Raw genomic sequence first — 12,270 nt, forward strand, 5'->3', positions numbered from 1 at the left:
AGCATTATCCTTCCCTGAGCAACATGAATGCCTGTGTCCAACACAGTGTACTGAGCAATATGTGAAAATTATCTGCAAGAATAACTTCCCAAGGCAAGAAAACTTAGCAAATGCATTACACAGGAAGGTCACAGCAGGGAGGTGTGTTAAGATCCCCCCAGCATTGATTTCTGAGTCTGCAACATAATTCTTTCCGGTTGTTCTAGTTCTCTTACCAAATGATAGCCACAACCTTTAATATCTTTACTTTTTTATTTTGAAAGACCAATGTTTGACAGTAATTTATTGAATGATTTAAATGTGAGGAAAAAACGTCTTAGACATGTTTTGAGAATTTTTTAAGATAAGAAATTTGTATGGGCCAACTTTTCATTTGTTTGTTATTATGCATTGTATATTTGATTACATTTTTTTAGTTGTATCTAATCCTTTTATTCATTATTTATCACTTCTTATATATATTTATTTACTTAGTTTATCTTAAGTACTCAAAAAGTATAGAAGTTGTGTTGTAAATTTGAGTATGCTTTCACTTACCCAAATTCCATTCCCATTCCCAGCAGTAACAGTTGTTACTCATTTAATGAGATTATGTCTGGTTTTTTTCTTTGCAAATACAAATGCATAAGAGCCTACACAATTTTTTTAAACAACAAATTGGATCCACTGAAACTTTTATTTAACTTTATAATATGAACATTTACCATATAAGATTATAAGACAGAATATAAAATCTATCTCATTTCATTTATAGCATAGCTATAAATCAATCTAATCTCTCTTATTAATGTTATATATACATATATATATATATATATATATATGTATTTTTCTGCCTACTTAGGCAATATTTTTCCTGCGGGATATATCCCTATAAGTGTGACTACTGGTTTAAAATATAGACTATGGTTTATTCCTGAATTTAAGTAGAAATGTCTAGTGTTTCCCCAAGTTTGATGTTTAAAATGGGTTTCTGATTGATTCAGACTTTGGTTTCAAATATTAGTTCTATTCCTAGATTATTGGGAGTTTTCACAAATATTGAATGATAAATTTTTAATAATGAATTTTTGATATATTTTGAGATGTTTTTGTGTGTTTTTCTTCTAAATTGTTAATGTGGGAATGTCATTAGTATAGTATATTATACAGATATATTTCTTTATATTAGACATTTCTTGCGTGCTGAGACAAACCCTACTTAGCCATGCTCTACTTTTGTTCTGACACACTGCTATATTTATCTTAGTAGCCTTATAGTAAGTCCATTTGCATTTATTTTAACAAATTACATCAGCTTGTAGATTTCTTTTTTAGGTATTATTATTGACAATATTAGTGGCTTCATAATTTGAATTTAGATGATCATCCTTTTAATGCCTTGGAGGAATTTAAATTACATAGAAACGATCTGGTCCTTAGATATTAGATAATATTTCTGTGGTAGACAAAATATGACAACTCCCTCCTCTCCCCGAAGATAGCCATATTTGAATCCCTGGAAACTGATACTTTCCACAGCAAAGGGATTTTGCATATGTGATTAAAGTTAATGACCTTGAGATGGAAATTTTATTCCAGATTATCTAAGGAGGCCCAATGTAATCATGATAATTGAAAATGGAAAAATACAGAACAGGAATGGGGCAAAAAGATGTGACTAGAGAAGGAACTGAGCCATTTGAAGATAGAGAAAATGAATGATAGGTTCCTTAGGGCTGTAAACCAAGGAATGTAGTCACCCCTGGAAGCTGGAAATGGACCTCAGTTTACAGCCAGTAAGAAAATGGCTACCTTGGTCCTACAGCTGCAAGAAACGGAATTCTCCCATTAACCTAAATGCACAGGAAGCAGATTCTTCCCGAGAGACTCCAGAAAGGAGTGCAGCATTGATGACTCTTGGAATTTAGCCCTGTGAGACCCATGCTGGACTTCTGACCCACAGAACTGTTAAGATAATAAATTCATGTTGTTTTAATGCATTAAATGTGTAGTAATTGGTTATGGATCAATAGAAAACAAATTTAAATTTTTTACTTTAATCAATGCTTATTTGTCTATCAATTTTTTGATTATTTTTATAAGAAAATGAGATTTACATTATATAAACATAAAATTTACAATGGGCTGTATTATGCAATAACTAGTATAGAGATTTAGATGGAATAGCATATATATTTCAAAAATATGAGGTTATAAATAAGAGATATAGAAGATATTAGATTAGATACAATTTTAAATACCTAGTTATTTTTATCATATAAATTAACTAAGTTTAAAAATTCACTTATTAGTGTGTTTTCTTTATCAAACTAATTTCATTTTTTATTTGGTGGGGATGGTTAATGGTGCTTTAAAATATTTTGGTATGATTACCTCTATTATATATAAAATTTCAAAAAAATAGTAAAATTTTCAAGTTTCTCTTGAAAAGATTTAACTTCTATTTTAACTTCGATTCGGCACCAAGTTAAAGTTTTTAAAGTTAAATGGGGTCTTTGAAAAATTCACTTTTAGTTTTTTCCTTAATGAGAAATTGACTATAATTTGTTTTGAGTTATGTAGTAACAAAAAAAATTGTACCCGAAAAATGTGGTAGGTACTTTTCAGGCTTTCAGAGGATCAGAGCCCATTTTAGAACAACTCTAGTATTGTTTTGTAACTTTCTCTTTCAAAATGGAATTGATTTTAAGTTTTACATATGTCTATACATAAGTGCTTGTTTGTTTGTTTTTTAACACATCCATGTATTTCATATGCATTTCACTTAACTGATACAAAGGGGCAGGTGGTTTTTCTGGACCTGTTGGGCTCTGGTGGCTACATGAATTTCCCACCACGTGACAGGGGTACCAGATCTCTTAATCCTTTCCCTTCCTCTCCAGATAGTCTTCCTCCTTGTCTGAGTTTTCAGGTTTGTTATTTGCTAAGAATTTGTGATTTTTGTCTTGTCCTGGAAAAGGATGCTTTTGCAACAGTAACATTGTTCAGACTATTTTATTGGTTTATAAAAATGTAGAAATGCCTTTTGGTGTGGAAAAGAAATGCCAATTACTGGAGTAGCCTTGAAAATGGCCTCCAAATGGCTTTTCCTTCCTATGATATCTTTGTTCTCTTTTTTTGTAGCCTATAAGGTGAAACTCGTGACACTTTCTGCTTTATTATAAACATGAGTAGCCTATAATCATTGGCTAAAGTATTTTCTACTTAAATTGTTTATCTTTGGGTAACTTGGGTCCAGTCCCAAGTGGGCCATTGTCTACAGGCCAGGGTGAATAAGTTCATCCAACATTCTTAGATTTTTTTTTTCCTTGAAGATTAATGACAGCATAATGTGGGAATAGAAAATTGGTCATTTCCTTATCAAGGGTTTATTGCAAGTACTTGTATATTGGTTTCTTTTAGGTCTGGCAACTGCGGTTGTAACTTACTTCTCCCTATAGTTACCTTACCACAGAATAATCTGTTGTAAATCATTCATAATGGCCTGCCAGTTACTGTGGAAAAAAAAATTGAAAAACATTGCAGGGTTCAACTATATATAAATATAAATATATTTAATACTCTTGGTCATCTTTTTCTGAGCAGTGATGAATTATTTAAAATATTTAAAAAGCAAAAGTCATGATAGTACTATTCTGTAATCAAGATCAACCAAACATGAAAAGGAAAGGTACGGAATAGGGGGGGCAATGCTGACTTTTGGCGTCCCCGAGTGGGGAACTTTAGATTGCTAGCATCATCCTACATATAATGGACATTTTTGGAAAGTAAAGTAGGGAAAGGCAAGGTAGAAAGGCAAAAAGAAAAAGCCTCACAATGGAGAAAGAGGAGAAAACTTAGAGACATGGAAAAAAAATGACTTCAAGTATTTCACAACTTTCAAAGGTCAGGGAGGAGCTGTGAAGAGACAGTTATAAAAATTTATTCAATATTACTGAGCTAAATATTTGTGAAAGCTTAATTGATAGAATGTACCAACTCTATGAGATAGGTTTTATTATTTTTCCCACAAAGAAAACGGATTCAGAGATTTTACAATTTAAATAACTGGTCTGGAGTGGATCCGGACATGGGCTGGCTGACTCCAGCATCTATATTTTTAGCTGCTTCATATGACTTCTACTATGCACTTTACTGATAATTATATTGGAATCTTTTTAGTTAATGAGAATGATACTTTCAACATGTGAATTTTTCCTTCATTGAATCTTTAAGAATGAGTAAATCACTTCTTGATATAATGAAGAAAACATGTAATATACTTCTGATATTTTGATAACTGGATGATATTAAATAGCTCTACCATTGTGTAGAAAGTAGATAATTTGATACAAAAGTACCATTAATAGTTTAGATCTTTTTAAGTGAATTGAACATATTGCATTACTTAAAAGCAAATTTGATCTAAGATGGTCCAATTTCATAGATAAGTGAATACATTCATTACATATGGGGAGTATAATGTGATATTTCGTCTTTTCTAAGTAATATTGTCATAGACACACTCCCTTCATTACAAAGTATTCTCTAGGAAATGGAAGTCAAACCCTTTATTCTAAAGTATGTATTTCTATTCTTAGCAACTTGTTTGTTGTACAGCAGTGGTTTAAATGGTTACAGAGAAGCTTCTAGAACATTTTTTATGTCAACATTCTTTAACCACAACATTATGCAGGATTTTCTGGTTGACTTTCTGCTCTTCCTCAAACCCAAACTGAAATCACAGAAGTAGAGGAAATATGTCCACTTACTCTTACTTGTTTCTGTCTTTACTTGGACATTGTCACTGTTGCCTGAACCCAAAACCACAGCGAAATAGAAAATAGTCTCCTTGGAAACACATTTACTCTATAAAATAATTGTCACTGAATACTTTGCGATCAACAAACTGTTAACTTTCAAATGCTAATGGATAACATTAGTCAATTTCAATACACATATTGGGAGCCTAGGAAAAGATTACCTTGGAGAATTTTATTAACTAATATAGCTCAATGATTTCAGTTTCCCTGGTTAACCTCGCCCTCAATAAGCTGGTATTCTATGCATGCTTGTGGTATTATATTAGTTTTGCCAAGAATTCCTTAGCTAAATCAGGCCTACATTTTGTTTTTGACATCGTATAGTTTTTATATTTTTATTTGGTATTTGTAGAAGAAGTAATAATTCTTAGCATAATCGGACATAGAAGATCTATTAGGACTTCATGGATATACATATCTATGAAACGTATGTAAATTTTTGGCCAGTTTGAGAGGATGAACAAAAAGAAAAGGACTATTTTTTTATAATCTGGAATCTCCCGAAAATAATCTTAATATCAGATATGTTGAAATAATGTAAGATTTGTGGCTATGTTCTTCTACAGGCCAAGTTCAGTATTAGAATGTCTCAGAAAAAAAGGGTGTCAGCCGGGCACGGTGGCTCACGCCTGTAATCCCAGCACTTTGGGAGGCCGAGACGGGCGGATCACGAGGTCAGGAGATCGACACCATCCTGGCGAACACGGTGAAACCCTGTCTCTACTAAAAATACAAAAAAATTAGCCGGGCGTGGTGGTGGGCGCCTGTAGTCCCAGCTTCTAGGGAGGCTGAAGCAGGAGAATGGCGTGAACCGGGAGGCGGAGCTTACAGTGAGCCCAGATCGCGCCACTGCACTCCAGCCTGGGCTACAGAGCGAGACTCCGTCTCAAAAAACAAAACAAAAAACAAAACAAAACAAAACAAAAGGGTGTCAAATCAACTCCATGGAGTAAACAGTGGGGAAATGGACTCTCAAGGGCTTTGAGGAGGTGGAAGCCAAGGTGCTATTCATGGAAGTATAACTGTTTTCTCCAGGGAAAGGATGTGAACTTGCTAACACTGGGATTGTCTTCGGGATATCTGTAACTAATTCTGCTAACATCACAGACTGTGTAAGGGCACAGAGGCTTGAATAGTGATGAAAACTTTAAATGATAAAAGACTAGTAAGAAATTCAGCTTCTCAGGTCTGACATTGTCATTGGTAATCTCATGTGGCCGTTAGGAATTCTCGGGGCCAACATTATTACATTGACAGAACTGTACCAGTTTTCCAGCATAGAACAATGTATAGCCACCTTGCTTCTGAGAAGAATTGACACACGTCTTAGTTAAATTCAGAACTTGATCTCAACTTCTAGTGAATTTTCATGTGTGTGTGGGTATTTGAACGGGAGGAAGTCACAGAGTGGTTTCACAGCAAATTATGGTTCATTGAAATGGAGGCTCTTATTTTGAATAATGTTTACCTTAATTGATTGCATTGAGAATATGCATTTTCTGCCTAAGAAGATACAATTCATTTTATATTCGTAACTCAGTGACTTTATTTTTACTTTATGTTTTAGAGTGCTTATTAGGTGTACTGTGATTGTGTTTTATATTGTTACTTTAAGGTATTTTTTATTGTTTTCATATTATTCTCTACTTATGTTTATAAAGGCTTGTCTTTTCAAGTAGATTGAGTCCCTTGTTGATAGTCATTGCTCACATACCACTTTTGTTCCCTGCAAAGAGTATAGTGAAGTGGCAAACTGAATTGAGCTGCATAGAATCAAACTGAATTCCAATGTATGATTTAAGTTCAGATTTTAAAACTAGAACTATGTGCTTATGTCTTGCCCTGTAATTGTGATTAGCACATTGATCAATAAAGGTTGTATTTATAAACTTCAGGTGTGAAAATAAATATAATGGCAGATTCTGCCTGTAATAGAAGAAGATACTTGATCTCATTGGCAATGGCAGCTCTAGCACCTGCTGTGATTTACTGAAGAGTACTGCTTTCCTTTGGAAGGCCTGCTAGTGCAGAGGGTTTTCAAAGTCATATAGATGTGACCCAATTTCCTTGTCTTTCAGTTTCAATACATATATATAAAAATATAAATGTTGTTAACAATTTCAGCTAAAATGTCACCAAAATAGGTGCTAAGAAAATGGAATAAAAAGCAAAAATTGATTAGGACAATCAGTGTTTTGCATGATAAATGATCATTTTGGGTAAATGCATCAAAAGGCAGAAAATAGAACTGTTCTGCAAGTAATGAATATGCTAAATTTATTCTTCATTTGATAGAATTAACATTAATTTTTTCTGAATGCTGCCAGAGACATGTACATATCGGTTCAGCCATGTGAAAGAGTGACTTGTACTTCTTTATGTCTCTTCACAAACTGTGGTCTTCATATTCTTCATGATTGCATCAGTAAGGGAGTTATTAAGAGAAAAGATTGCCATTTTTTATATGAATATTTAGGTTCTTGGGTATTTCAAGGCTCAGGTTGGAGGAAATCATTTAGTTAAATTAATTTTTAACTAAGGTGGTGAGACTGAGGGCTTGTGGAAAGGAACTGTTGCGCTAAATCAGAACTTATATCATTTAACAGATTTTCTTGCATGATTCATTACAAGTAATACAAGACTATGTTCAAATGAAACATTGTTTTAATTTTATCACTCGTGTTGGGGTGCAAGAACTGAGATTAATTTCCTCATAGTTTCTTTTTCAAAAAACCTTTATTTAAAGCTCTAAATATCAGTAGTAGTCATATAATACTATATCTCATAAATCGTCTTTTCCATATTAGATTATTATAAATAGCAATATTATAATATGTATACATTTGAAAATATGTGTTATTTACCAGTTAAAATTCCAGTTGTGACTGATTCTTCTTTAATGATAAAGTCTTCAATTTTTTATAAGTCAAAAATCTATTTTATTTGTTTTTAGGGAATCCCAGGGTTTCCTGGAAACCGAGGATTAATGGGCCAAAAGGTAAGTATTCATGAGAGTTAGCTTTGGGCCTGGATCTGCTCATTTAATGCATTGTTGTCTATGAAAAAATACATTTTTACATTTGTGGTAACAGTTAATTTTTCAAATATTATATAATTTTAGAAGCTGGTGTTCTGGCTTTACAAATTTGTATATATTGTTTTATGGTTGTTTTATGTAGATAATTTTAATTTAGATTTACATTATATGCTTCCTCCTTTACTTTGCTACTTTTCAACTTTGTTCTCTAAGATAATCATGGTATAATTTACTTCTTTAAAGTTAATTTACTTAACTATGTTTTTGAATGTCTTTTTAGTATATGTATCTTGGTAAATAAGCTTTCAGTTTTTGTTTAATTACAAACTTCTTTATTTTGCTCTTGTTTTGAAGGACAATTTTGTAGACTATACAACTCAAGGTTGACAATTATTTTCTCTTAGTAAATTGAAGATTTTCTTCTATGGTTTTTTGGCTTTCATTGTTAACTGTGAAAAATCTGCTGTCATTCTAATTATCATTCTTTTGTAAGTGATCTGTCTCTTCCTTTTGGAACCTTTTAAGGTATTTTATTTGTTTTTAGTGTTCTTCAAATTCACTACAATATATCTTGATATGGATATCTCTTTATTCATCTTGCTGGGACTTTGGTTTGCTTCCTGGCTCTGTGGAATTATTTCCAGTAGTTCTGGAAAGAATCAGCCATTATCTCCATATAACCTCTGCTCCATTCTCTGTTTCTGGAATTCTGGTTAGACATTTTTTAATTTCTTCTAATTGTATACTCCACATCTCTTTTTAGCATTACCTACTATATTTCCATATTTTTGGTTGTCATACATTCTGGTTAAATGTTTTAGATATGCCTCATAGTTGACTTTTTCTTTCTTTATTGTGTCTAATCTGTTAGAATGATCAATTGATTTTTTTTTTAAATTGTAAATACTCATAATTTTCACTTTTAGAGTTTATAATTTTTTAAACCACAACTTTTTGTTCTTGAAGTCTCTTGTTATGTTTTCAGTACTAATAGTCTTTCATGATTCTGTTTTTTTATTAAAAAAAAATCTCATATCTAGTTCTAAATTCTAACAATTCTAACATCTGCAGTTTATTATTTATTATTCTCATTCCTGTAGCTTTCTGTCTCTTGTATCTATATTGTTTATCATGAGCTTATTGCTTCATCTTAATTTAGAGGGTGCCCTGTCAGCCTAACGGGGAAATGAAGACCTGCCTTCTGCTGGTCACCATGGATACCATTTCAGTCCCCTTTGAAAGTCCCGAGTCATCATAGGTATTGAAGATTCCTGCTTCCTTTCCATGGCTGGCCAGCATTCAGTTTCCCGAGAGCTGAAGATCCACCCTCAGATACTCCCACTTTACTTGGCTCCTACAATTCTGTCTCTGGCATGGGTTCTGTATAGTTCAAATCCTCATAATTATAGCCCCAACTCAAAGTATACTTCATTAAAATGAAAGATCTTTGAATACATCTCCTACTTCTTGGAAGACCAACGCTCTCTCAGAGAGGATGTTCCTTCTAGGATTTTTATTCTGGACTTAGAGGGTCCCTTTAGAGAACCTAGTCAGCTGCAACCCCAGAAGTTGAAGTCTAATGCTGCAACCCCAGAAGTTGAAGTCTAATGCTGTTATGTTTTTACTCTATTTTTCTTTATTAATTTATGTTCACTGTCATATTTCTTAAACTCTATGATAAATAGGAAAATTTTTCACCTGATTTTTATTTCTGTTATTTACCTTACCAACTCCATCTAAGCTGCTAAGTCTTCCTTTGAAAGAATGGCAAATGTCACTATAAATGTCATAATAAAAATATTGACAGTAAATCCTCAGACTCTATGCCAAGGTCTTTAAGGTGTTAGGTTCCAATTTTTGCCTTGCCTTGCTTCTTCCTTACAGTAGTGGAAGAGAAAGAAAAAGTTGAGCTGATTGATATTCAATTGTCATTCCATTGTGCTTTGGCAGAAACTTTCTTGAACTAAATTGATAATTTACAATTTACAATTTTTTTTAATGTTTGATTTTTTAGGGAGAAATTGGGCCTCCAGGACAACAAGGAAAAAAAGGAGCCCCAGGGATGCCTGTATGTTGATGTCATTATTATCAAAATGTTTGCAATGTTGCTACTTACCTACTAGGAGTTCATATTCAAGAGTTCATAAAAATGTAGGGGATACAACAATAAAATACTTGAGGTCCATGAATTCCATTCAGTTGTATGAAAAATATTATGTCTATGTGCATTTTTCTAAAACAGTAAAAATTTCTTCAGTTTTTCAAAAAGTCGGCCACCCAAATAAACATCAGGGACCCTAACTGTAGATAAATTAGAAAACATATATTCTAGCTATTAATTTAAAAATACTAAGTATGGCTAAGTCTAAATCTCAGTGAATTTTATTTTAAATTACATTTACAAACATATTACACTAATGGGAAAGAATATGTACAGAAGACATAGTATGGGAAGATCCTAAAACAGAGTAAATTATTTTATGGTTTTCGAGAGTGAAGATGGCATATGAAACTGACTCAAAATTATGAAAGTTCTATCATATGTGCAAGAATTCCCCCCTAAATTTTAAGTTTATTGCTAGAAGTGATATTGATTTTCACCTATAATCAAATTGTCTGTTATAGGTTCATATTGCGATTATATTTTCTGATGATATAATGATTTTTTAATCCCTTTTCATTTGCCAAGTGTGTTAAATATGTATAATAGTATTTAAAGTAGAATATAAATGAAATCAAGTCCTAACTAAAAGAGTAGTCATCATTTTTTTTTATTTTGAATCATATGATTAAAGATACAGCCATTTTGTACCTTGAAGAAAGATTATACAGAAAGTTTATTAGAATGTAACTCTTTTAAAATATTGTTCAAGATAATAGAATTCTAAATAATGTAAATCAGGGTAACATCTATGAAGACACCTAATTCTTAGCCATCATAACAAAAGAAAAAGTATAGAAAAAATAAATTTTTCTTTATATTTTCTTTTATTAGCTCTCCATTTTCTCTATTTGTAGTTTTTGTAAGCAATAGAATTATAAGTGCTCTGCTAGCCTTTATGCTGTCTTACATGGTTTGATTTTTTACTTTTATTATCCTTTATGAATATATGGGGGAGTAATTTTCTAAATACTGTATTATATTTTCAGATCTCATAATGAGAACGTGTAACTTGGAAATTGATTTAATATTTTTTAATAATCTTGTCTAAGTTACTCTTGAAATTCCTTTTTAAAATTGTAGGGTTTAATGGGAAGCAATGGCTCACCAGGTCAGCCTGGAACACCAGGATCTAAGGTAAATATGATAAAATTAACAAGATTGGGAACTTTGTGTAATCACAGTTGACATTTATAACTTTGATGAAAATTTTAACCACTACCTTGATTGTATTTTAAATGTGGTTTTTATTCTATGAAAAAAATCACTTGTAAGAATTAAGTCTGCAAAAGCTCAGCATAAGAAACAGGCTAAAGTAAAGCTCATCCTGTTATGTTGGAAAGGGTCCAGAATCTTCTGCTACTCAGCCCCCTTCTCCCTTTTTGGTGTCTTGGTGTCTAGTATTCAGGAATACTAGAGCTCTGTGGAACTCAGTGCCAAAACCACCAGTCTAGAGCATTCATAGTTATGAATAAGAATATCTCTTACAATACCCATTTTACAGTCTTCTTTTTGGTATTTTTATTTAGTGAAATGTATATAATATAAAGTGCCTTGTGGTAGATTGTACTAGTACTGTGAGTAAGAGCATATTATCTTTACTTTTATATTTTAAATAAGTAAGGCAAGCTTGACAAATATATTTAGGATATGAGGTTATTCTCAAGGTAGAACTGAAACTCTTTGAATGTCATTATTTGACCATTTTCTAGGTATATATAATCCCGAGGTGAGAGAACTATTTTGTTTCCTTGGTTAACCAGAGGATCAGACAAAACGCTCGGAAAACTGTTCCCAACTATTTTGCAAATAGATTCTAGGACAACCTTCCAAAAGGAAGTGATGGGATTGCTATTTTGGAAGCGTTCAACCTTTGACTAGGCGTTGCCTCAGGGGACTAGACCCTGGCGTATAGATGAGTAGATGACTTAATCTATTTTACTTTTAATTTCTAAAGTATTTAGAAAAGAGAGAGAGGGGGGGAAAAAAAAAAAGACATGGGAGCCCAATAATGAGAAAAATTAGCTGCTCTTCATCAGTGGTAGACCCTTGTGGAGTAACTATAGGTAAACACAGAGTTGGTCTAATACACTGGAAAGACTGAGCTTGCTAAGCAGAAGGTCTCCACAGTTTCTCAAGGTCATTTCATAAGAAAATACCCTTTATTAGCTGGTGCACAATGGGCTCTCTCATTGTCTTTTGGATTCTCTAATTCTTAAGAATGAAGCCTAAAATTTCATCAGCTTTTTAAAAAAATTATTATTAGA

General features: G+C 32.5%; 1 protein-coding gene across 5 annotated transcripts in view; it reads left to right on the forward strand.

Moving 5' to 3' along the window:
- Positions 1 to 12,270, forward strand: part of COL21A1 (collagen type XXI alpha 1 chain) — a 202,163-nt gene that overhangs the window by 173,163 nt on the left and 16,730 nt on the right. For all 5 annotated transcript variants that reach the window (XM_078001279.1, XM_078001276.1, XM_028847466.2 and 2 more), the window contains 3 exons: positions 7,759 to 7,803; positions 9,857 to 9,910; positions 11,087 to 11,140. In XM_078001279.1, coding sequence (XP_077857405.1) covers positions 7,759 to 7,803; positions 9,857 to 9,910; positions 11,087 to 11,140 — 153 coding nt within the window. The remainder of the gene's footprint in view (positions 1 to 7,758; positions 7,804 to 9,856; positions 9,911 to 11,086; positions 11,141 to 12,270) is intronic.

Source organism: Macaca mulatta, chromosome 4 (genome assembly GCF_049350105.2).
Source record: "Macaca mulatta isolate MMU2019108-1 chromosome 4, T2T-MMU8v2.0, whole genome shotgun sequence".
NCBI classification, from domain to species: domain Eukaryota; kingdom Metazoa; phylum Chordata; class Mammalia; order Primates; family Cercopithecidae; genus Macaca; species Macaca mulatta.